General features: G+C 32.5%; 3 protein-coding genes across 5 annotated transcripts in view; 2 read left to right on the top strand and 1 right to left on the bottom strand.

Moving 5' to 3' along the window:
* Nucleotides 1–9,599, top strand: part of LOC132747113 (semaphorin-5A-like) — an 81,584-nt gene extending 71,985 nt beyond the window's left edge. For all 3 annotated transcript variants that reach the window (XM_060736435.1, XM_060736430.1, XM_060736444.1), the window contains 8 exons: nucleotides 662–789; nucleotides 1,657–1,861; nucleotides 2,266–2,342; nucleotides 3,515–3,651; nucleotides 3,961–4,128; nucleotides 4,287–4,463; nucleotides 4,837–5,016; nucleotides 5,396–9,599. In XM_060736435.1, the coding sequence (XP_060592418.1) occupies nucleotides 662–789; nucleotides 1,657–1,861; nucleotides 2,266–2,342; nucleotides 3,515–3,651; nucleotides 3,961–4,128; nucleotides 4,287–4,463; nucleotides 4,837–5,016; nucleotides 5,396–5,727 (1,404 nt within the window). In that variant the 3' untranslated portion in view covers nucleotides 5,728–9,599. The remainder of the gene's footprint in view (nucleotides 1–661; nucleotides 790–1,656; nucleotides 1,862–2,265; nucleotides 2,343–3,514; nucleotides 3,652–3,960; nucleotides 4,129–4,286; nucleotides 4,464–4,836; nucleotides 5,017–5,395) is intronic.
* Nucleotides 9,600–11,932: 2,333 nt separating this feature from the next.
* Nucleotides 11,933–15,312, top strand: LOC132747103 (uncharacterized). Its single transcript, XM_060736420.1, has 2 exons — nucleotides 11,933–11,999; nucleotides 12,436–15,312. Exons 1-2 carry the CDS (start codon nucleotides 11,984–11,986, stop codon nucleotides 12,969–12,971), a joined length of 552 nt encoding a protein of 183 aa, XP_060592403.1. The 5' UTR covers nucleotides 11,933–11,983; the 3' UTR covers nucleotides 12,972–15,312.
* Nucleotides 15,313–18,708: 3,396 nt separating this feature from the next.
* LOC132747084 (uncharacterized) overlaps nucleotides 18,709–26,412 on the bottom strand; it is a 39,444-nt gene continuing 31,740 nt past the window's right edge. The window contains exons 7-9 of the mRNA XM_060736396.1: nucleotides 24,382–24,556; nucleotides 20,384–20,501; nucleotides 18,709–19,085 (exon numbers count right to left, since the gene is read on the bottom strand). Coding sequence (XP_060592379.1) covers nucleotides 19,012–19,085; nucleotides 20,384–20,501; nucleotides 24,382–24,556 — 367 coding nt within the window. The 3' untranslated portion in view covers nucleotides 18,709–19,011. The remainder of the gene's footprint in view (nucleotides 19,086–20,383; nucleotides 20,502–24,381; nucleotides 24,557–26,412) is intronic.

Here is a 26,412-nt window from a genome sequence, read left to right as displayed (position 1 = left end):
CTTTTGTTTTATTGAAATAGCAAGTGATCACTTTGTTTTATTGAAGAAGAAAGCATTCCCTTTTGTTTCATTGAAATATCAAGTGATCACTTTGTTTTATTGAAGAAGAAAGCATTCCCTTTATTAAAGAAGAAAGCATTCCCTTTGTTTCATTGAAATAGCGATTGATCACTTTGTTTTATTGAAGAAGAAAGCATTCCCTTTATTGAAGAAGAAAGCATTCCCTTTGTTTCATTGAAATAGCAAGTGATCACTTTGTTTTATTGAAGAAGAAAGCATTCCCTTTTGTTTCATTGAAATATCAAGTGATCACTTTGTTTTATTGAAGAAGAAAGCATTCCCTTTATTGAAGAAGAAAGCATTCCCTTTGTTTCATTGAAATAGCGAGTGATCACTTTGTCTTATTGAAGAAGAAAGCATTTCCTTTGTTTCATTGAAATAGCAAGCAATCCATTTGTTTCACTGAAATAGAAGCAATCCCTTTGTTTTACTGAAATAGAGGTGATCCTTTTTGTTTTATAGAAAGGAATACATTTGTGTTACTGAAAACAGAAGCAAATCCCTTTGTTTTAATGAAATAGCAAGCAAATCCCTTATTTCACTAAAATAGATAGCAATCCCTTTGTTTAACTGATTTATGTTTTTATCCATAATGATTTAGTGTCCGGAGAAGAGGGATCATACTAAACGGTCTAATGACAAACCAATGACTGAGTCCAAATATCAGTTTATGGATGAGGCTGTACAACCAGAAACTACGATACCTTTAGTTCATGCTGATAATGAGAGGTAAGATCTATTGTTACAAAACATATTGTATCTTTTTGTCACAAAATTTGATGTATTGCAAGTATTTATTTTTTTCATATACAGTTGTATGTTTAATGTTATGTTTCTCTGAATATGAATTATGTACAGTAAGTTTACAGGTTTATATTATCACAGTTTCAATTAAAGGCATGATGTTACACAACTTTACAACTTGTCTGTAAATAATACAGTGAACTAGATAACATACTATGGAATGTATGTAAGACTGTAAACTTGGGCATTGTATTTTTTTCAAACAATTGAACTGATTAAACTGAAAAAAAGGTTTAAATCAATTTATTGTCCTTCAGTGCCTCTCCCAAGGGATTCATGCAAAATAGTGGACAGTTATTTGATAAATAAAATTCTTGATCACCAGTTTGATGACTGCCATTCACTACTGGACTGAAATTTGTTAAATTTGTAGATCATCTTTTGTTTGTTTTGTTTGTTTTGGGTTTTACGTCACATCGACACAGTATAGGTCATATTGCGACGTTCCAGCTTTACTGGTGGAGGAAGACCTCAGGTGCCCTTCCGTGCATATTTCAGGCAGCAACGGGCACCTGAGTAGAACCACCGACGTTACGTAAGCTAGCAGGATAGCTTCCTCACATGAAAGAATCCAAAGTCCCTGTCGGGATTCGAACCCACAGCGGTGAGGGGCAAGTGATTTGAAGTCAACAATCTTTACCACTCGGCCACGGACGCTCCCTGTAGATCATCTAACCAGTCAACCATTTATTATAGACAATAGTTGTCATACTGGTATATTATCTAATATCTGATAATAATATATTGATGATGTATATATATTAACATTTTATTGTCTTTATTATAATACAGATGGACACATGTAGTAGTAGACAATGTTAGAGGGAAGCAGGGTATGTATAGAGTGGTATTTGTGGCTACAGCAGACGGCAAGATACGTAAACTGACAACATTATTGTCGTCAAGTGAAAATACAACGTGTCTTGTCGAAGAGATTAAAATAGTTCCAAATGGAGATCATAAACCTGTGAAGGAAATGAGAATCTCAACTGATGAAGTAAGTTTAAACTGTCAACAGAAATGTTTTAGTAAGTTCACACTGTCAAAAATAAAATAGATTTTAATTGCAAAAAAACGTCTATAAATAAACTGAAAAACAATTTATAAAAACAATTAATTATGTATTAAATTGGCTTTCCTTTTGACAATTTCCTTTTTTCATCCTGATGAAGGTTTGATCGAACAGAAACCAGTAGAAAATAATAACCACAACCAGCTCTGGTGTTGATGTGTTGTATTTCTCCATTTTCCTCTTATTTTGATTCTTTTCTTTTTTTCAAGTCTAAAGTTGGGGGAGTTTATGATTATTTTCAGTCAGGAATAAACAATATTTGTTAAATTATTTAGAAATACATATACAAATTAATGGAGGAATGTAATGTTATAAATGTGTGATTTCAGATGGCAATCTATATATCAACACAACATAATGTAATAAAAGTTCCTGTACATAGATGTTCAAGATTTAAAAATAGCGAGTAAGTATGTTTGCTAATTAAGTCTTAATACAAGTTTCATTTTCACTACTTTATTTTTGTGTCGCCTTGAAAAGGTGACATATTTGTGTCGCCTTGAAAAGGTGACATATAGGGGTTACTTTTGTCGGCGGTGTCGGCGGCGGCGTCTGTGTCGGCGTCGTCGTCGGCGTACGCTAAAGCTTGTCCGGAGCATAACTCAGTCACTATAAGTCTGATTGACTTCAAACTTGGTATGCATGCTTCTTTCAATAACCCGAAGTGCAGTGCACAAGGACCGGTACTCTGCAGTTCTTATTTTTTGAGTTAAAGCCCTTTGTTAATTTTCATACTTTAATTTTGTCCGGGCCATTTCTCTTCAACTAAAAAAGCCATGGACTTGAAACTTCATAGGATGATAGATCTCATTAAAAAGAAATGCAGTGCACAAGAACCAGTACTCTGCACTTCCTAATTTTTGAGTTATTGCCCTTTGTTAATTTTCATACTTTATTTTGGCCGGGCCATTTCTCCTAATGTATATAAGCCATGGACTTGAAACTTCATAGGATGATAGGTCTCATTAAGAAGAAGTGCAGTGCACAAGAACTGGTACTCTGCATTTCTTACTTTTTGAGTTATTGCCCTTTGTTTATTTTCATACTTAATTTTTGTCCAGGCCATTTCTCTGAAAGTATAAAAATTATGGACTTGAAACTTCATAGGATGATAGATTTCATTAAAAAGAAGTGCAGTGCATAAGAACTGATACTCAGCATTTCTTATTTTTGAGTTATTGCCCTTTGTTGCTTTTCTTACTTTATTTTTGTCCTGGTCATTTTTCCTCAAGTATAAAAGCTATGGACTTGAAACATCATAGAATGATAGATTTTATTGATAAGAAGTGCAGTGTACAGAAACTGCTGCTCTGCACTTATTTTTTTTTTTTAAATTACTTATTTATGGTTACTTAGTTTTGAGTTACACCTGAAATTAATGTATATATTAGTCCATAATTTCATAGTAAAATTTACCAATAAAAAAACAAGTTCGAATGACATTGTAGATTTAGACTTGAAACTGTATTTTCACCATCATATGTAATGTACCTTCATTATGTATTTTTATGTAAATGTATTTTTAGTATTTTCCATTATTCATTTTAATAACATAGTCATAATATATTAATATTTCAGTGTATGTATAAATGCCAATGACCCATATTGTGGATGGGATGACAGCATAGGAGAGTGTACAACAGCGCCCTCTGGACAACCCGAGGTCCATTACTGGTCACAGAGTATGGCTGGATGTCCATTTATACCCCATGCTGGTATGTTTTATATGTTTTTGTTTTTCTTCAGTTTTTCTTAGCATAAACCAATGGCCAAGAAACATTTGAAGTACCTGGGTATACAATATTCATAACGTTTTGCAATACTGCAAAGAATAACAGGAAAGGGTTCTTAAGAAGAAAGGCCTCTGTATGAAACTTGGTATAGTTTTTTATTTTTATGAAAAAAAGTCATGAATGAACCTTTTCAAACTCTGACTTCAGATCCTGCAGTATTCTGGTCATAATTATAAAGAGAATAAAACTTATCATTTTTCCATGTTTGTAAACAACAATGTTGGATTTCAGTGAATGGAGGTTGGTCAGATTGGTCAAAATGGGAGAATTGTTCCCAGGTTGGTGGTGATGGAACAACTGGTGATTGTAAATGTAGGTCAAGGTCATGTGATAATCCAAAACCTTACTATGGTGGTCAGCCATGTAACGGGGCCAGTGTAGAGGTCACAAACTGTACAGGTAAGGCTTTGATTATTATAAGATATATTTTAAATGATTCTAAGGTTTATATACAGTTAATTTGTTATACCTTTATGAACTTGACAATAATGTGATATTTAGGTATACATTGTATATGGAGGTACAGTAAAGTAATTTTAGTATATGATATATTTCAGCACATGGTCAGTGGACTGACTGGACATCCTGGTCAGCATGTACTCAAACTTGTGGTTCCACGGCAACCAGATCTAGGCATCGTTACTGTAGTAACCCACCACCTAGATTTGGTGGACGACCTTGTGTGGGAACAAGTTTTGAAGATGATTACTGTCAAGGTCACCCGCCATGTCCATGTGAGTTAAGTCTTTGTACTTTTTATTTTATTGAAATTTATGACATACTACTCTTGTTTTAGATATTGTGAGTAATTTTGTTGTGCTATTCAGATGTAGAGGAGTGATACTGTAACGTAAAAAAACATCTATTCTCAACATGTCCAACATTTAAACTGTTTGACACTGATATTTGTAAGCTACAGACAGAGGATTCTAACCATTGCATTAAGATGGGATTTTGCTTGAAGTAATGGTCTGGAAAAGTGAGTATAGAGCTGTGAATACTCTGAACCATCATAACAACATAATATAAATTCTATCTGAAAACTGTGATCATCTTATTTCATCTTATACCAAACATAGCTTAAATAACTGATCATATTATTTACAGTGCCACCTGTGAAAGGTAATTGGACGTCATGGGCCGAGTGGTCCGAGTGTTCGGCTAATTGTAATGGCGGAATACAAAGACGAAGGAGAACTTGTATAGAACCACAACCTCCTGTAGAGTCTATACCATGTGTCGGTAATACTCAAGAATGGCGAATGTGCAATACTCAACTTTGTGAAAGTACGTCCACTTATATCTTACTTGATAAATCATTGCCAAACTTTGTCTTAAAATATTCTTTTGGAAATAATCTAAATGTTTAATCAGAAATAAAAAGTTATCATGTAAAAATCATTTTAATCTTAAAAAGTAAGACAATTAGATAAGGACTTACAAAAGAGGGTAAATCAGTGATTACCTGCCAAGCAGTAATAATATTCTTATAATTTTGCTATTATATAATATAAATGACATTTTATGACAAGAGAAATTAATAGATCAGAATCTAAATTTTATTTGATTGTTTTCACTAATCATTCATTATAAAATCAATTATCATTTAAACATTTGATCTTTATATGCAACAGTTATTGTAATTATTATTTCCCCTTTTTGATAGTGTTAAACCAAATGACTCCATGGACCCCCTGGGTTGCTACAAACCATACAAAGGGAGGCTTCTTTGAAGAGAGATTTAGATTTATGTGCATGGCTAAAGTGCCCAGTCAAACAATGATTCAGTCTAAACACATAAAAACTCAGGCACGATTTTGTTTCGATGGTGGACAGTGTTACGGTTCAGGTGAGCTTAAAAGTGAAATTGACACGCATTCACCCATAGATCGTGTTCTTAGACGTTATTGCAAACATAGACGAAGATTGTTTAGAGGGTATTGTAAATGTAGAACGCTTGGGATATTTTTAGTTTGTCAGAAATGTGGGTATGGATGAAAATAGGAACATGTGGATAACTGTAGGATAAAAAACATTCAAGATGTAGGGAAAATTTTCGCATTAAAATAAGATGTGATATTATTGTGTTTTTTTTTAGAGAGAAAACTTTTTTGTATAAAACATTGTGCTATATATAAGTGTGAAATGACTCCTGTTGGTTATAGTGACATGAAAATGTCACCACTGAGTCATGTTATTTTTAGTATTAGACAAAAATATAAAAAAAAAAAACTATGAAAAAAGGATTGGAAAAAAAAAATCGACTAGTAATGAAGACTTTGTGAATTTTAATACATAAAAACATATGAGCATAATAAATGACTGTACGGATCTGACACAGTCGTGCACGTGAATATCGTGCCAAGTAGTCAAGAGAATTTGTGTGTCCGATGCAGCTTGAACCACGATATGCCATTCCTGTCAGAAAGATGGACTAGTGCCAGTACAATTTCTTTTTAATCCATGTCTCAGTCACATGTCATTTCATCTCATACATATCCACGCTAGACTGTAGCTTATAGATCATGTCACCTTGTTGCTATGGTTACATAATTCACTGATACTTTTCTTGCTGAATACTTCCGCTCTAAATTGCAAATGTAACCCTTTTATGATATTTAATGTTATTTATCGACTTTTGCAAACATCTCTGCTTTATTCCTTGGCAAGTATGTCTATACCTTGTAAATCAAACAGCACATCGGAAACCTTTTGATGTAGCATGGATTAAACACTGCATGAAAACCATATACCTTTTTTTAAACATTCTGTACTTTCTTTTATCTCTCAAAAAAAGATTTTTTTTTTATTTTAAAAAAGAAGGATTATTTCTATAAATCCAACCTTAAATTGTAAAAAAGACAGCATCCCAACATTGTGACTTATAAGTAATCAAATATGTCAGTATTTTATTGATTAAACTGTAGGGTAAAGCAGAGATTAAGTATTAAAGATGACTAACATTTGCTTGAGGCAACACATTTTTGAGAAACAAAATATTGAGAGTAATGTGATATTGATAAAAGATAGGGTAAAGGTGACAGTTGTTGTATAAGCTACATGATTCCTTACATTTGTTTCAGTTTTTCATTTTCCATTATTTTTGTGTTCATTTTTTTTCTATTTTATGTTGGAATGAGTCACTTATAGATATGTATATCTGTAACAAAGCCAAACACCTAATTGTACTTTTGACTTTTGTAAGTACATTTTGTGATCTTGTAAACTATATAATTGTTTGTGATTCAGATATGAGCACACAGACACATGCACACACACTCTCTTTTGTTGTAGTACTTTTATATATTTTAATTTTTGTTTAATAAAAGATATATATTTGGGTATATAAGGACTAAATTCTATAAAAAACAAATTGAAAACCAGTCGGCTTTTCCAAGATTCAGTCAGCTTTTCTCTGTACATTGGCAAAATTTATTATCCATGCAACCAATAACATCGCTGCATTTGTGGACTGGTATTCAAATTATTTTTATTGAACTTAGACACAGCTCTCAGATATGTTTTTACACCTAAGTCATTTTGACTTAGTTGAAAAAGTATTCTGAGAAATGATCAATCATTTGGAGGTTATATTTACTCTCTGTGTACCCAAAACAAAGCATGGTCTTGTGTGCATTTTTACTAGATACTAATTTGTTAATATATAAATAATTATTTTACTTTGATTGTTTTTACATCAAAGGTATTTTGATTAATGATGAATGAATTCTATTTACCATTTAACGTGCTGAGTTTCTTTATTTGGTAATTTTGAGAATATAAAGTTGAAAAAATAAAAAGTTTTAAGGAAGTGAACCATCAAGTACTGGCTGGTTTGCTCAATAGGTTGAACACTGGACTGTTAATTGGGCGACCTTGGTTGGATTCCCAGACAATCTAGGTCAATTTCATTGTGATTGATAATGAAATCCCCTCTACTGTCATTTGCGCTTAACGTCTGCTCTGGCATTTACAGAAATAAATAGAAGTTCCTTGGGAAAGTGAGGCATCTAGTACTGGTAAACAGCTTGACAGCCTGCCCAGGAATGATGCAGTGGCTGAACTGTGCTTTGGTGAATTTTTAAAGTGGCTTACTTCCATGAACCGGAGTGTAAACTACAAAAACCAGCACCTAGTTAGCCAACTATATAGAGCCTGGTCAGACTGCACTGATATGTACAATGACCTGGCTTTGTACTGGTGGTAAAGTCACTTTCATGGTTGCACCAGGATGAAGGCTAACAATAAATATAAAATCTAATAGAACATAAAATGTTAAGTACATGTAGTAAAATTCTTTGCACTTCAAACCATTTATGATATTCTTAGTCTGAAAATAACACAATTGAAATAGTATAAATGACTGCTGTTATTAATTCAAGCTATGGTGTAACATTTCACATGCTGATTTGAAGGAATTATACATTTATAAATTTTAATGGACCTCAAAGTAATGCTTTGACAGATAGGCAAGATTTCACATGTTCATGACTTAGGTCACTTTTTAAGGTCACATGACTAATAAGGTCCTTAGCAGGTCCTTTTTATGTTTGTATTGAATTCTGATTTATGTCACCAGGTTTAATTCTATTCTAATCTTTTATATAAATAGCTTAATTTACATTTATGAAGCTATCTTTGATTGTTTTTTATTGTATTTTATATACGACAAATATTTTGAGTGTAGTAGGACAAATAAATTTAGTCTACTGGATATAACAAGATTTCTTTTTTGTGTTTAATTATATGTGCAATATATATATATATAGGATTAAGTGTGATGTTGTTATGTGTATATGCCTTGATGATATTATTGTTATATAATAAGGTCAGTATATCTGCTGTAAGTTGAACATATTTGTTGTAGTCCTAAAGGGACATTATATGTATGGTTAAACTAAAGCAGCTTGTCCCAAAGTTAACCAAAACTTCAATAGTGAATAGCAAATAACAATATTATAATGTTGAAACATGTTAAGATAAAAAAAATGGGTGTTCATGTCTGAAATAAAAAGAAATACATTCATAAATCACTTGAGATTGTGCAAGTTTTTCTTCTTATTACATATATTAAATAAATGGCTTCTAAGCATATCATAGTCATGATAGTGTGCCTCTTAAATATGTTTGTTATTAAATATAGCTCAAATTCTCTATTATTTAAAACACCAGACTAACTTTGGGACATAATGCTTTAATCAACTTTGTTTACAATGTAAACAGTCTACACTAAGTGAACCTGTTTACAATGTAAACAATCTACACTAAGTGAACCTGTTTACAATGTATCAGTCTACACTAAGTGTACCTGTTTACAATGTATGTCTGAAAGAGGTGGAATCTTTTTTAACTATACCAGAACATAAACTGACTTATTTTAATCCTAACAACAGTTGCTAGACTTATAGTTGGTCTATGTTGTTTTATAAATATATGATGAAGAAATGTCTGGGCTATGTTTTGTCATTGAATTGTCATTATGAGCAAAATAATCCCTCTAGATCACACACAATTTCTGCCTCTTTAGACCTTGTCATTTATACAACTTGTTATAGGGGTCTTACCAAATCATTTACTACTTGTAAGTCAGGTAAATTGTAAGTCAAGTATAAAAATACCTGCATTAATTAATGTTGAATCATATTAGATATTGACAAACTGGTTCTTTACTGTATCACAAACCATCTTTCCATCTTTGTTAACCAAATTTTATAAACCAAATTTCAGCTGATATTTTTTTCTTTGTTTATTTCATTTTATACTATGTCTATTCTTTTAGATAAAAATTCTTGTGTATATAGTGTGTATTTATTTAAAACCCTCTATTTTTTGTAAAGTATGAACAATGAATAAAATACAGTATCACTGAATGCTTTTGTTTATTTTTCCCATAGTATAGGCTTGAGCAATTTATTTACTCTAACTTTAATGTTTCAGACCTCTCTTTCATTTTGCGCGGCAGTATAAAACCTTACTATTGACATTATCATTGAAAAATCCATCATAATTAAAAACCATCAAAATAAAAGCCAGAATACAAGATATTTTCTAAATGCTATGTAAACAGTCAATGTTGTCAAATAATGAACAATGCTCCTACGTCTGTCCTGGACATAATAAATATTTTCTTAGCATTTTCTTCAAGTTAGTTACATGCATCTAGTAAATGTTCTAATTTATATTAAAGAGACATTGTTATTTACACAGATCTGTGTATGTTATTGTATATTATTGTTAGCTTCCTTTACAAAGAAAAAAATGCAAGCTTTGGCTAAAGTCATGTTGTCCATACTTGTGACCATATGGAAATTTTAACATTGGTCGTATTTTTTTTTATTTCTTAATGGATTGTCTTTGTACTTGGACATTACAACCCTTTTGCACAAGACATTCAAGTAGACCAAACAGGACTTGACCTTTAATCATCAATGACGATGAAAGGTAAAATTATTGAATTTTGCTATAAATGTATTTGGATATAACTTGAGATCAAAATTTTGAATTTAGCTTGATATTTTGCTATAACTTTGTGCTTTAAAAATGGTTTGTCACAACAGTCCTGTGGAGTAGACTACCATGACATTGAACATAATTCATCAGTGACTATGAAGGTCTAATTATTGAATTTCAATATATTTAGCTTTAACTTAGAAATTGTTAATCTTCATACTGGAACACAACTTTTTTTAGGACAAAGTCTTAAAGAAAATCAAACTGTTTCACTATGACTCATAGGTGACCTTGACCTACATGATGTTATGGCGGCAGGTCAAAATTTTACACGTGTGACACAACAGTAAAATGCATTATTTACGACCGATATATTTGACTTTAAAAAAATGATGAAGTCAAGCGTGGTCACCGCTTGGCGGTCGGTCTTATTAAATCAGCTCTAGGTACCGTACAGGTAACTGCTAAGTACACAAGCACCCTATTGCCGTTATCATCCAAGTCTTACACTGCTAACTTTGGTTTCCCATCCGTAGGATTTTGCAAATATCTGGCTACATTCCCTATCGTTCTTTTAAAAAAACTTTCCTTACATCGTTAAACTGTTCGATCCTCAAAAACCATGTCTTTAAAATGTGTATCCTGGCTTTCTTAGGTAAGCAATTTATATGATTAAATCTTGCGTTTCTTAATCAATTGGTAAGCTTTCAGATATTTTTTGCTTACTTCTAGTTCTTTCAAAATGACATTGAACATTAAAAAAATAAACATTTCAAATTGTTTCCATAATGGAAACCTACTAATTGATAGATTCGATACAAGCAAAAAGAATGAGACAGAAAAATGTTATTATTCTTGAAATGTATTGCTTTTGTGTGCAATCAATAAACCATGTAGATAATTGAAGTTCATGTTTTATAGATGTCGCTCTTGTCAGCAACATTGACGGTGGTTGGTCAGAATGGAACACGTGGTCAACCTGTACAAGGGGCTGCGATGGCGGGCTAAATGGGGACGAAAGGGGTGTAAAAACCCCAAACCCGGGGGAAAAAAATTTTAGGGCCCCCATGGGGGGCCAAAAGGCATGCCCCATCCATCCCCAAGGAACTTTTTTAAAGTCCCTTTTCCCTCCATTTTAAGGAAATATACTTTTAAAAGATCGGGATTCCCAAAAAATTTTCATACATACCATTAAAATGTTTTTTTAAAAAGCTTTTGAGTAAGTTATCACCAGGATTATAAAAGACATTTTTAAGTAAACAATAAAAATTTATAATGTTAAAAACGGGTACTACTAACGTATGCATTCAAATAAAATGTAAAGACTAACAAATTAATATTTTTTATGCCTTCCTATAAATACTTTTTAAGTAATGAAAAATTCATATTAAATTATTTTCACGTGATAGTTTAGAAGGTTACTCCTGTAGGCTCTCTGCTAGATACATGAACTATAGTATCTTTTTTAGTTTTATGTTACATTTAAACTATTTTTTTAAGGAAAGACCGAGAATTAAAACAATGAAATATTTCCCGATTTTTTTGGTTTTACAAAAGATCAACAACTGCTACAATTTAACTTCGTTACTGTAATGTACTTCTGGCCCTTTTTTTTAAAATTTTTTCGCTGAATTAAACTCGTTGTTTGTTACCAGGTTTTACATTATCAGTTTTGGGGCTGGAGCTTCGGGGGCCGGGAAGTTGGGGGAGGGGAATGGTGATACGGGACCGGAAGTGAAGCTCCGCCGGCATTAAATTTTATTTACATTGTGAAGGCAATAGAGAGGAGACTACAGATTGTGATATGGGACCATGTATTAGTAAGTGCTTCTTTCATCTTCTTTTATGTTTTATAATACAGTATTTGTTGATCTTTCTTTGTTGGAGCTGTGTAGCAATGCATTTTTGTGTGGTCTGTTAAGTGTAGCGGACACTTCTCCATCGTCTGTCCGTCTGTCAAACTTGTTCGGACTGCACCTCAAAAACTACTGTTCAATTTCAACTAACCTTTACAGGAATGATCAGTAAATCTACTTGTGCATATTGTTGGTATGTTTCAGTTCAATGATTTTGTCAGAGTTATGACCCTTTAATGATGTTTGTATTAAAAGTTTGTCCGGACTACTTCTCTTATGCCACTAATACAATTTGAATGAAATTATACACGATTGATTAGGACTTCTTTGATAAAATGTTACAGTTTAAGTTTATAACTCTTAACAAGAACTTCATAAAAGCTTTCTTTTTCTTCTTCAGATGTTGCACTTTCAAGCTCAATGTCGGATAGTTTCATGGAGAAACCCAGATTCAGTCTTGCTCAAATGTTTTTAGTTGGAGGTCTTTCTTTCTTCCTAGGCGGTTCAGCGTCTATTGCTCTGTATTGTTACGTAAGTAGCTTCCGACGTGCAATGCGCGAGGCGAAACAAAATGAACGTAAGCAAAAGCTAGAAAGGAAAATGAGTGAGCAGAGACTCTCAAAGCGTCAGTCGCAGGCGTCAATAAGAACTGTTCCACACATGTCATCCCACACTAGATTGGACGATGGTTACACAAGTGGGCGGAGTAAATTTTATGACGTCGATACAGTTATTAGAGACTCCCCTAATCGCATGTCGATGGGAGTTTCCCATTCTACGCCGTCACAAATGAGCTTAGATAATGTGTTTGGTGGGAGGAGCAAAGTTTATGACGTAGAAAATGTGATGAAAGATAATCCTGAGCAAGAAGAAACATATTATTCTACAATTGATAAGAAATGTGCGTTAAAAACATTTACTATCAAGGACCTTTAATTTTTGGTTATTTAAAAACACTTTATATCAAATCCTGCAAAGTTAAGTATTACTTTGATAAAACGCTCAGATTTATCGCTCAACTTTTACAGCATTCTAAAATATTTTACACACGCTCTTGAACCAATAGCCTTTGTATTTATAATATTCAATTTTACTTAATATCAACAATTTCCCGTTCTGGCTATTTCTATTTATGCAAACAACCCTGTAAACCATGAGTTAAAGAGGACTACGATATCGAAGATAAATACATATTTTATTCAGAACAAAAACAATACTAGGGAGTTTTGTATTATCAACCTTAGCCTTACTATTTCCAAAGGTATGTTTTGTTCAGTTAATTAGCTTTCGGTCAAGCCTTGTAGGAGTACCTTTTTCTCGGAGCATATAAAAATTTTGTCTTACGAAGGACCGATGCGGTCGTATTTGTCCCACATGAGACAAATGGGACCTCAAATGTCTACCCCAAAAATCACATTTAAATGTGACAAATGTGCTCCGATCAAGTTTTTGAAGGGACAACAAAGCATATTTGCCACTCGCTCGGGCGTCGAACTATTCACGCCAGGAAGCCCGTCCAGTGTCCAAATGCGAAATACCTACCCGCGTGCACACGTAATAGTTATCGCTTGCGCATGCAATAGCTATCCCTTTAGAAAGTAATAGCTATCGAGTGAGCACGTAATAGTATCGCGTGGCGACGTTATAGCTATAGCATGCGCACGTAATAAATAAGAAAATCATTTGTCCACCTTATGCCACCGTAAAAACATGTACGACATTTTTGTTGTTAGAAAAATTTCTTAAATCATTTACATGTATTTATAAAACTTTAAGCGTCGGGAAGAAACGTGTCACAATTAATAACGATAAGAATGATCTCGCTGCATGTATTTTGCTCTGTATACTGCACTGGTAGAAATTTTCGTTCTGACATGCAAAACAGGTATATTCTTTAAGTTAATATATGACTCTTATGCAAAGGCAGGAAGTTTTCGATTGGCCATAAGTGACCTAAAAACGGTATTATAAATACAGGAAGCACAGAACAATGGCTTGTAGCCGGTAAACGGACGGGCATTTACCCCTTTTTTAGAATTTTATGGAAAAGTGTGAGACAAATGTGCTTCAAGCGTCCTTTCTATTGTCTGTCGAACACATTTGTCTCATTTTCAATTTGTTGCAAATATGAATGTTAACGAGCACATCGGTCTCACTTTGTGAGATAAATGTGCTCTGAGACAAATGTGCTCCTGAAGAAAAGAAAGTTGTGTTGTCAACATGTAATTAAAGCATCTCATGACATTGTTTTAAATATTGATGTGTCATCGGTTATTTCTTCATATATCCTATTTTTTTTTGCTAATGAATGGCATTTAGACTGATGTTTGCTAAGTGTAACGATGAACATCTCTATTTATAGAATTACTCTGTTTATACTGTCTGTAACGAAGAACAACTCTGTTTATACTGTTTGTAACGAAGAACAACTCTGTTTATACTGTTTGTAACGATGGACCACTTATGTTATAATTGTCAAATATTTCATTTTATTTCATTAATTTTTTTACATGTGTTCTTTTTTAATAGACTCTATTTTATTTAATAATTTATATATATTAATTGATTTATTTATGTCATTTTATTTATTTGTTCATTTATTTATTAGGACAACTGGTGTGATTCTATTATATTGTTACTTTGTTGCTATAAAGTTGTACAGATTTGTTTACAGTATATGACAATGAGTATGGGAAGGCGTGGCTGTCTAGTCTTTAAAATGGCATTATATTATTTACATGTATATAAGGGGTGGTGTAATGTGTGTTTGTTTTAATTCAGGACTATGTTTTATTTTTTAAAAGAGGGACGAGTATAAATTTTCATAGTAAGATAAATTTAAAATCGCATATAGGATACTTAAAAGAGTTCGTGTGGATTGTGAAAATATAAACTAATGGGCGATTCACAAAGGACACAATTGATTTATTTCAAAGTAAAATGCACCTTTTTTGTAAATTAAGATTCAGACATATTTTATTTTGATGTTGTCTACTGAGGGATATAGTTTAAGGAAAGGAAAGTGAATAAGAAATAAATAATTTATTTATCCTTGAATGTTTGAAATGTTTACTAAACTAAGTTTATAATCCATTTTTATATTTTTCTTATTTAAAAACTTCTGGCAACATTTTATAAAATTTTAAGTAATGAACTTGTACATGTATATTCAAAATATAAAAAAACAGCCTAGTTGTTTTGTTATCATGATGTAATATTTGTAAATTTTGTTTATTTATGTATACATTTTACAATGTAAATAAAATGCACTCGCAAAGATGCGTATTATTTCGTATTATTTCGTTTACAGTTAGTCAATGTGCATGATTTGTGATTGCAGAATGTTGGCGAGCCCGGTAAAATGGTGTACACCCCTACCTCCTCTGGCTTAATAGAAGTAAAAGGCAAAATTCAATGGCAAAAGAATATTTCTATCGGCTAATCATTTTCTTTCTCGTATTCAGTGTCGTCCAAGAAAAATGTTACCAATGTACAAGCATCTGAATATGACTTTTCTGTCGTTATCTCTTTCCCTGTCGTCCAAATAAGAAAGTCCAAGAAAAATGAGCCTTTCAACACAGAGTGAGGGAGGTAACTAATATCTGCACTCCAGTTAACGCACAGTGCATATATTGGTAAACGATTTAACTCTGACACGTTTCCATAACTATGATACAATATACTTGACTGACTCATTTTTTCTGGGATTTACTTATTGCGAAAAGTCATATTCTGATGCTTGAGCATTGGTTACTTTCAGATGCTCGTACTTTGGACACATTTTTCTGGGGTTTAATATTGTGACGACAGCGAACTGTTATTATTTTTGCCTATGATACAAAAGAGAATTGTATCATAGTTTGGGGACCTTTCTGTTGAAAAATGTGTCAGACATATACATGTACAGTGCGTTAACTGGAGTGCAGGTATTAGTTACCCACACTCCAGAGCGTGCCCATTGATTAACTCATTTTTGCTGGGGTTTACATATTGTGACGGCATAGAAAGGGAAAGCGACAGAAATATCACATTTAGATGTTCGATCATTGGTTCATTTTTTTCTTGGGTGTCATATTATGATAACAGGGAATGTGTTTTTATGTATGACTATGATACAAAAGAGAAAGAACATCAAAACACTCGGCAATCTGATTAATACTCGGGGGCTATGCCCCCTCGTATAAATCAGATAGCCTCGTGTTTCGATGCTTGTATTATTACTTAGACTATGGTATCGCCGGAAGGTAAAATTCTATTTCAGTCTTTTTTTCAAATGTAGATTAACTAGTGTAGAAACATTGAATCCATAGTTTACAATAATTTGTAATTACCAACATGGATATCATTTTTGAATATGTTTGGGCTATTTGGTTATAGCCGGGGTTACGGGTGTTATGTTATTTTGTGCATGTTATGCAGTATGAAATCTGACGAAATAGCGGCTATAATGATAATGTTAGCCTGTGGTCTGTCGATTTTTATGTGCTCCTCTTTGGCAAATCGATCATATCATGATCGAGTATTAAATAGCGCATATATTATGAATAAGCAAAAATATCAACGCCTGTAACCCAGGCTATGATAAGGTCTACAGAAATAAAATGGAAGTGGTCTCAGGTCTTTTTGCTGGTTAAAGTGACAAACAAAATACAATAGCACACACGCACACGCACGCACATTTACAAGCGTGAATGTAACGTACATTGTAAATGATCGAAACATAATAATTGTGTTTATTGTAGAACATACAGTATTCAATGTGCCTGATAAGTTATTTTTATAAGATTATAAATGTGACTTCTGTAAAAATAAACAAGCTGATATTCAGCCAGATTGTATAACGCTAGTACTATACAAAATAAGAGTCTCATACAAATACTAATAGATTCTTGTTGGGTTTTACGTCGCACCGACACAGTAAGGTCATATGGTGACTTTCCAGCTATACTGTTGAAAGGAGACCCCAGGTGCCTCTCTGGCATTATTTCAGGCACGAACGGGAACCTGAATAGAACCAGCGACTTTCCTTATGCTAGCTGAAGATATGAATAATACTAAATCCCTGGCAGAATTCGAACCCACAGCAGTGAGGGGCAAGTAGATGGACACTAGTATAGTTATAAACTTGTCCAAGTTCGCAAAGCAATATACTACATATGAGTATTACATGCACCCAACACCTATCGTAGCTGCATACTATACTTTAATCATTCGCTTTTACATTTTAATTTAAAACAAAAGCATATTTCGTCTTGAGTCAGCAGATGAATCGGACCATTTCTTTTTGCCCTAAAGTAACTAAAACTATGCACACATTTTCTCAATGTTTATTGTTATATAATACTGCTAACTAAAATTTATCATGCATATACATATTGCGACATTAATTTTAACGGCAAGGGAAAACTATTTTACGGTAGAAGACTTTGAAGTCCAATCATATAAAAAGCTGGAAGCCAAGCTTCGGTTTATATTTTTTTAGGTTGTTTTCTATTTATCCTCTGTAATATCCTAACGTAATACCGGATTCTACTAAGTAAAATAGATCCGCTGACACCGGAGTGAGTTCAAAAGAAGACATTGCAAGTTATCTTCCTACCAAATATGACAGACGTGTATCGATAGATAAAGGCAAAAGTGTAAACAATATATTTTAAGCACTGGTGACCTTGACCCAACTGACCGCTCAATTCAAAGAAGCCAACGCAAGTAATCATCCTATTAAATATGAAAAACATCAATTAAAACGGCTGTCTAAGCAAATGTTAGAAATCTATTATTGGTACCCAAATACCCATGACCTTGAACCACTGACCCATGCAAGTTATCTACCAACCAAATATAAAAGACATCTGTTAATTAATAAAGGTTGTATTGGCAAAATTGTAAAAATCTATCTTTGGCACCGGTCACCTTGACCTTACTGATCCAAAGGTAAAATACTTCCCAATTTATGTTCATGCCAAATATAAAAGACATATGTCGATAGAAAAAAAGACTACACGTGTAAAAGTAAAAAAAAAATCGTTTTTGGCATTGGTAACCTTGACCCAAAATCTAAAGGAAGGGGATTTCCCGGGCATGCCATTTTAAAACTGAAAAGAAATAAAATTTAAAAAATTAAAAGGGCTGTGAACAAAAATTTTAAAAAATTTTTTTTTCACAAATGATTTTAATAAAGTGCCCCCTTAGTTAAAAAATTAAGGGGACCATTGAAGGTATCTACTTCCCAAATAAAAAAGATTTTTAAAAAAAAAAGAAATTTTAAATTTTGATAAAAACCCAACTTCCCCTTTAAAAGATCTTATTTTCAAAGTTTTAAAAAAGGGAAAAAAAACTTGGGAAATATGGTGAAAAGCTAAAAAAACTTTGCAAAAACTTGTTCTTTGTATTGAGTAAAGTATGGAAATCATGGCCATTAGGATAGAATTAGGGTATATAAAATCCAGTTTATTTAACCATATAAATTTTTCTATTTTGCTAAAAAGGGCAAAAAATTTAAAAAATATGGGGGCCCCAATGTTTTTGAAATTGCTGGATCATTAACTGTATAAATTATAAAGCCATTGCTATAGGTAGCACTTAAGAAATTCTAACTTGCCGTTTATGGGTAACCTCGTACGGACAGACGGATGGACGGTTCACTTAATATATGCATAAAAAACAAAATACGTTAGAATTATATTCGTTTATTTTAAGAAATGTATGAATAGCGTCTTGGGCATTCCATGAACAATCTTGCTGTATTGTCAGGTTAAATATATCTTAACAAGTCCCTCCCTCCAAACAAACAAGTTCATTCAAACAAACAAACAACAAACATTCGTTAACAAAACTTCTGATGTGACATAAAACATGTATCTTTAATAAATGTGACATAAACAACATGCATCCTTAATAATTGTGACATAAACTACTGTGTTAATGTTATATGTGACACAAATAACGTTTGTTACATTATTATAGGACTTCATGGTCACCATCTTCTTTTGTTATAGTTTAAGAAACAAACAATGCTGGATAACACAATCAACAATAAATCTGGTACACCTGAAATAAAAACAAAATGAGCCGCGTCATGACAAAACCAACATAGTGGGTTTGTGACCAGCATGGATCCAGATCAGCCAGCGCATCCGCTCAGTCTGATCAGGATCCATGCTGTTCGCTATCAGTTTCTGTACTTGTTATAGGGTTTGTAAGCGAACAGCATGGATCCTGATCAGACTGCGCGGATGCGCAGGCTGGTCTGGATCCATGCTGGTCGCAAACCCGCGATGTTGGTTTAGTCATGACGCGGCTCAAATATAGACAGGCTCTATTTTCAAAGAAATTTATAAAGCAATTGGGAAGAAATGATAAAAGAAAAGACTTTTCCTTATTGTTGAAATAATGCATTATAAACATCGCAAATATGTAAATATTATCCTATAACAGCTTTGTTTAAAAATACATCATTTAAAAAAGGTTTTGATTATTATTTCAAAATATGTCCATCGAGCAGTATAAGTTCTAAAAATTGTTTTTTTTAACAAAGTATGGAATATAAGAGCATTTATTTCATTATTCTGCAGTTGATTTTCATTTTTTTTTTTTTTTGTCTTTCTTTATTTTGTGAGAGGTTTTTTTTGCGATGTGGAAAAAACCAGGGTATTCTAAGTGATTGATTTGTATTGGGAGGGAAAAATTGTTTACTTTTAAACGGCGTATTTTTGGGATAAAGGTTTCCCAGAAAATTAATAAAATTTAAATTGACTTAAAACGATTTTGGTTTTATAAAAAGGGCGGGGTTGAAATCAAAAGGGGTTTTTGAAAATGGGGTTTGCCCTTTAAATTTTTTAAAATTTTTTTTTTCTAAAATTTTTAAATGTGTTTAATGTGTTTAAAAAGGGGTAAGTAATTTTAAATAATCAATGAGTAAGTTTTAAACGGATTAAAAAAAGGCATTAAAAATAAAATTTTTTCTTTTTGATAAAAAAGTTTTAATTTCCCAGGGCCCTGTGTTTTAGTAAAGTCTTAAAGTTTTTTAAAAAAATTTTTAATTTAATAAAAAATAAAATGGTAACGTTAGGTCCATGCGGTATCGAGCACTTTTGTTAATCTGTAGACGAGATGGACGCCACAGATACTGATCAACTGTGACGTGACTAGACAAAAAAAATCTCAATGCTGTAACTTTTACTTTTCGTACTTAAGCTATTTACACGCAACCAAATTTCTGATAATAACCAAATTTAAATACTAAGTAAATCATTTTCTGAAATTGTTGACACAAAATTTATCAGTACTTTGCTCAAGTAAGTATACAGAATTGTCCACTTGCAATTGAGTATAGTTATAGTTTATACCACTTAGAGTAGAACTATTGGAGTTATCAACAATTCGTATTGTTCGGCTAACTGTCACCTCTTTAGTGTCAACCAATGCTTGGTGGGTATTTCTTTTTTTTCTTCCTGTGTCACACTCCTGCAAAGGAATAAGAATAATTTCAAAGTTTATGTGTAAACAATAGCATAGCAAAGGTGAGCAATGTACATCCGAATTCAAATTTTAGAAAGCAAGAAGTTTTCAATATGGAAAGAGACCAATAAATGAGCCGCGTCATGACAAAACCAACGTAATGTGTTTACGACCAGCATGGATCCAGACCCTCCTGCGCATCCGCGCAGTCTGATCAGGATCAATGCTGTTCGCTATCAGTTTCTCTACTTGTAACAGGGTTTGTAAGTGAACAGCATGGATCCTGATCAGACTGCGCGGATGCTGGTCGCAAACCCATTATGTTGGTTTTGTCGTGACGCGGCTCAAATGATATTTTTGCTAGAATAGTTTCGCCTTAGTTATCTTATAGACGGTAATACGTGGCAAGAAACTGTCGGCAATGTTTTTATTGAAGATTTATTTTTCTTACAGTATTATTCCTATAATGAATCAAAAATTCTAAATTATGTTATTGATAAAAACTATTTTATGACTTGATCTTCATTTAGTTTTGAAAGATGTCACACATGTTTTCTTTTCTAAAAATGTATTGTTATTAAGAATGACATATCTTCTATATAAGTGTTGTATGTAATGCAACGCGCGCAAATATTCTAATTACTTTGTTTAAACATTAAATCTTTGTTTCCATTTTTCTATATATTTCTTCGAGATACGAAAATTACAAATATAGTATCTTTTTAAAAGGTGAATATGTAAATACAAGTTACTAAAATACCCTGTTGAAATTCTTCATTACAGAGAAATGAAACCCCATTGATTCACAGTCCTGTATTGTCTCTTTTTTTTAATTTCATACTTTCCCCTCAACGAGAGTGATCTAAAACATCATGACTGTGTCTTTTGACGTCAAAACTTTCCCGGTAATCAAAATTAATGGTCATATAAAAAAATTATTTTTGCTTTTCCCCTTTAAAAAAATCATGCCCGTGCCCTTTTGACGTCAAAACTTTCCCCGGAAAATTTAAAATTGGCAAAATTAAAATTTTAAATGTCCCTTTCTTTAACTTTCTTTGACTTTTGTTTTTTAACCGTAAAAAACTTTCCCGAAATAATAAAAATTGGTAAAAAAAAAAATATATAAAAAAATTTAGTGAAATTTAAAATTAAAAAAAAATAAAGGGACTGAAACTTTAAAAAGGGTAAAAAAAAATTTCCCCGGTAATCAAAATGGTAATTAATTAAAAAATCATGTGCTTTATTTTTTTTTAAACATCTGCCCTTTTTTTTTGTTTTTGCCCCGTAAAAAATTTTTTCCCCGGTTAAAAAAGGGTTTCATTTTTTAAAAAATTTTGAAATTTTTTTTTAAAATCCAAAAACGTTTTTTTTTTTTTCCTTTTTTTTTTTTGCCCGTAAAAAACTTCCCGGTAATCAAATGGTTCATATATTAAAATTATTGTTGCATTTCATTAAACATCATGACTGATGTCTTTTGACGTCAAAACTTTCCCGGTAATCAAAATGGCGTACATATATTAAAAAATTTTATAGTTGCATTTCATTTTAAACATCATGATCTGTGTTTTTTGACGGTCAAAAACTTTCCGACCTGTAATCAAATGGTCATATATTAAAATTATTTGGCATTTCATTAAACATTCATTGACTGTGTCTTTGACCGTCAAAAAACTTTCCCGGTAAAATCAAAAAGTGGTCATGGTCTATATTGAATTTTTAAAAATTATAGTGCATTTTTTTATTCAACAGCATGGCCCCATGACTGTGTCTTTTGACGTCAAAACTTTTTTCCGGTAATCAAATGGTCATATATTAAAATTATGTGCATTTCATTAAACATCATGACTGTGTCTTTTGACGTCAAAACTTTCCCGGTAATCAAATGGTCATATATTAAAATTATGTGCATTTCATTAAACATCATGACTGTGTCTTTTGACGTCAAAACTTTCCCGGTAATCAAATGGTCATATATTAAAATTATGTGCATTTCATTAAACATCATGACTGTGTCTTTTGACGTCAAAACTTTCCCGGTAATCAAATGGTCATATATTAAAATTATGTGCATTTCATTAAACATCATGAACTGTGTCTTTCCCGACGTCAAACTTTCCCGGTAATCAAATGATCATATAAAAAATTATGTGCTTTTCTTTAAAAACATTATGCTTTTGTTTTTGACGTCAAAATTTTCCCAAAGGGAAATTTCAAATGATCTTTTAATTAAAATTTTTTTGGGTTTTTTCCCCATTAAACTATGCCTGTGCCCTTTTTGACGTCAAAAATTTTCCCGGTAATAAAATTTGGGTATTTTTAAAATTTTGTGCATTTCTTCCCAACTGATTTTAGTTTTTAAAAATCGGGTTAAGTTTTTTTCCCCAGTCGGCCCCCAAAAATTTTAGCCGTTATATGGTTTAAACCCCGAAAGAAAAAATTTAAAACCCCTTTTTTTTTTTTCCCAAGTCTTTTTTTTTATTTAAAAGGGCAAATCCTTGGTCCCGCAACTTTGTTTTTGCTACAACCCTTTAAAACCGCATATGAACCAAGCTTCAATGAAAACTCGTTTTTTCTTATATTACGGTTACCAATGAACTTAAAATTTAAAAAAAGACCCGGGGAAAATGGTAGGATTTTCTATGTTCAAAAAGGCTACACTTCTGTCAAAATCTAATGTAGATTTATTGGTCTTGGGAAGTGACCTGTTATGCAAGAGACGCAAGAACTTAACCAAAGTGCGTCGCCATGGTTGAATACAATAGCTCACCCTATTCTTCAAATAGTTGAGGTACCAATACGATTACCAACAGTACAGGTCCGACTACATGGATGTGTATAATGACATAGCTTGACTGGCATTCAAGTAATAAATACACATTATTTGACCATACAAATGCGTTAACTGGACAAATTCTATATGTCAGTTCGCCAGAAGATAAGAAATGTTTTCAATTACAATCACTTTCATTAACGTGAAACTTGTAAACATTAGGGATTCGGTGTTTGCGCGCATGCGAAGATATACTGCCATATGAGGCCCTTTAAAGGGTTCCCAATAGTACGATCAGTACACCGATCAACAGACAATATGGTGAAATTATATTTAATTAAAAGAGTTTTGTCCTGTATATTACAATTATAAATAAAAAATGTTTAATGTATAAAACTGCATACATGCAGCACATCACTTAAATGCGTTTTGATAATGGTGCTGGGAAATTACCAGAGAATAGAATACGCTGTATATCTTTCAACCTCGGGATAAATGAGCCGCGTCACGACAAAACCAACACCAGAATGGATCCAGAACTACCTGCGCATCCGCGCAGTCTGATCAGGGTCCATGCTGTTTCTGTACTTGTATTAGGGCTTGTAAGCGAACAACATGGATCCTGATCAGACTGCGCGGAGGCGCAGGCTAGTCTGGATCCATGCTGGTCGCAAACCCACTATGTTGGTTTTGTTGAGACGCGGCTCAAATGTTCTCTTCAATGATTTTAAGTGAAATAACGACAACGTATAATTATGTCGGGTCATATTATGTGTACAAAAGAATTAAGTTACATTTGTGTATATTTATTTCAACACCCAATACTTGGCTCCATAACTGCTTCCCTTCGTACAATACATGTATAATTTAGTATTATTAATTTCAACACCCCATACTTCGCCTAATAACTAATGTATTCTACATTCAGAACATATTTTGTACCAGAAAAGCCGCCGAATATAAGTGAGTGAGCTTTTTACAAATATTTCAAAATAAATGATTTTCGGCATGCCAGTATATTTGTGCTAGAGGCTAGTCACATCCGATTTCATGGCAGCAGACATTAAAGCCTTAATAAGTTTAATATGTTTTCATTCTTGAAATAAAGCTACTTACAAGTGAATCGCAAAATGAGAGCTGCATACTGTTGATGGGACATACACGAACTTGACACACAAACGTTACATAATCTGACCCATAGAACTTAAACGTGTGAATTAATGCACGCCTGCCCTCCGCACCGGTTCCAATTTTATAGAATGTACTTACAAGTTGATCGTCTGTCGTGCAACTGAAAAATAATACGGTTATACAAAACATCAAGTAAATAAAGTAAAATGTCTTTGCCTGTATTAGTGAGTTCGTCAGTGATCTTTAACCAAGTCAACCAAGGTTGGAGACGCCAACCAACAAAGCTACCTACTTACTATGAAACATGAAATACACCAGTCAATAAACAAGAGGACCATAACCGCTCACCTTACCAGACACTCTCTAAATGACCGAAATAAATAGTGAAGATAATTAAGAATAAAAAGAAGCCGCTAGATAAAAAAATCTTCATTCATCTGATATTCATCTGATATCAAAATTTATATCGGCATAAAATATGTGAAGTATTCAGTAGTTTATATATATATATATATATATATATATATATATATATATATATATATATATATATATATATATATATATATATATATATATATATATATATATATATATATATATATATATATATATATATATAATATATATTAGTAAGTGTGTAAATATGAAGCCATTGGTACAAGTAGAACTTAAGAAAAATCCGAAGAAAAACTTGCCGGTTAAAGTTAACCTGGCACGGACAGATGGACGGACGATTCAGTTACTATATGCCTATGGAGAATAATATTTGACTACAAAAATGAAATAATGTACATGACCTACATATTGCTATGATTATTTGACATTGGCCAAACATTTATTTAATTAACACTGAGCCTTATTTCATTCAAAATTATGGTCTATGCATGTTACACATGTAACTTTATTGTAATTCAAAACGGTGGTGGGACCCATATGGATCTCATAATTGAGCATCGCCATCTGTTAAAAATATATGTGAATTTCCGCTAGCTGCGATTCGATAGATGAATGAGAAAATAGATCAAAGACAGGGTAAGTTCTTTCAAATTTATAAACATTTATATAAAATTCAAAGCTTTTTTTTTTTAAATGAAAATCAAAATGTGATTTTATACACCTGACTTTCCTCTGTATTTACCAAATTTGGTTTCCGTTTTTTTTATGAAATTTTCGTGGAGATATTATTTCCGTCTTGGGTTCTTGTTTGCACAAAACATGCAATGCGTATAAAGAAATTGTTTCTAAATGGACTCAAAATACCGTGTTTTCACAAAATCCTACCATCGAACGATGCTAAACATTTAAACAAACACTTATTGAAACATTTATTGAGATTGGGCCTAAAATAAAGGAATACTTGTAAAAAATCCAGTTGAGCTTCATATGTGCTGAAGAGATCCGTATGTGATGTAGGAAACATCTAAAATAAACTACGCATCACTTTCATATAGTCATTTAATAGCCAATGTAAAGAAACAATTAAAGTCACATAGCTTTAGCTGGAAGTGCAATAGTGTGTGTGTTTGGTAATTAAATATCACTTTATCAATAGTCCAACTATCTGATGCTAGCAATATAAATAAAAAAAAGAACAGTACATGTATATAAATATTTTGAAACAGAGTAAATAATACTGGTATGATAAATAATTTCTTCTTAGAAAACGTTACTTGGACAAGATTATACAGCTGACAAATGATATATCTTTGAAAAACTATCGTATCATATAATTTTTCCATAAATTATTCAAAGTCATATAAATAAACATCACTTCAAGATTCCGCAAGTGTATTTAATAGATTTTCACTCACAGGCACAAGTATTTTCTTATTGATTGTCATGCAGTGGATTGCAAGTAAACTTCTTCATTAAAACTGCCCTTGCAATCCATAAGTCCCCTACCGGTTAGAACACCAGCAACATTCTGAAGGGTCATTGGCCATTCACTTATGTTTCTATTTTAAGTAAATTTGTTTATAAAGTTCTTTAAAAGTGATCACAGGAAACAGTTTT

Source organism: Ruditapes philippinarum, unplaced genomic scaffold (genome assembly GCF_026571515.1).
Source record: "Ruditapes philippinarum isolate M1 unplaced genomic scaffold, ASM2657151v2 ctg6732_1_1_1_1, whole genome shotgun sequence".
In the NCBI taxonomy this organism is placed as follows: Eukaryota; Metazoa; Mollusca; class Bivalvia; order Venerida; family Veneridae; genus Ruditapes; species Ruditapes philippinarum.
The sequence above is the reverse complement of the archived record's forward strand: the minus strand, read 5'-3'. Positions and strand labels throughout refer to the sequence as shown.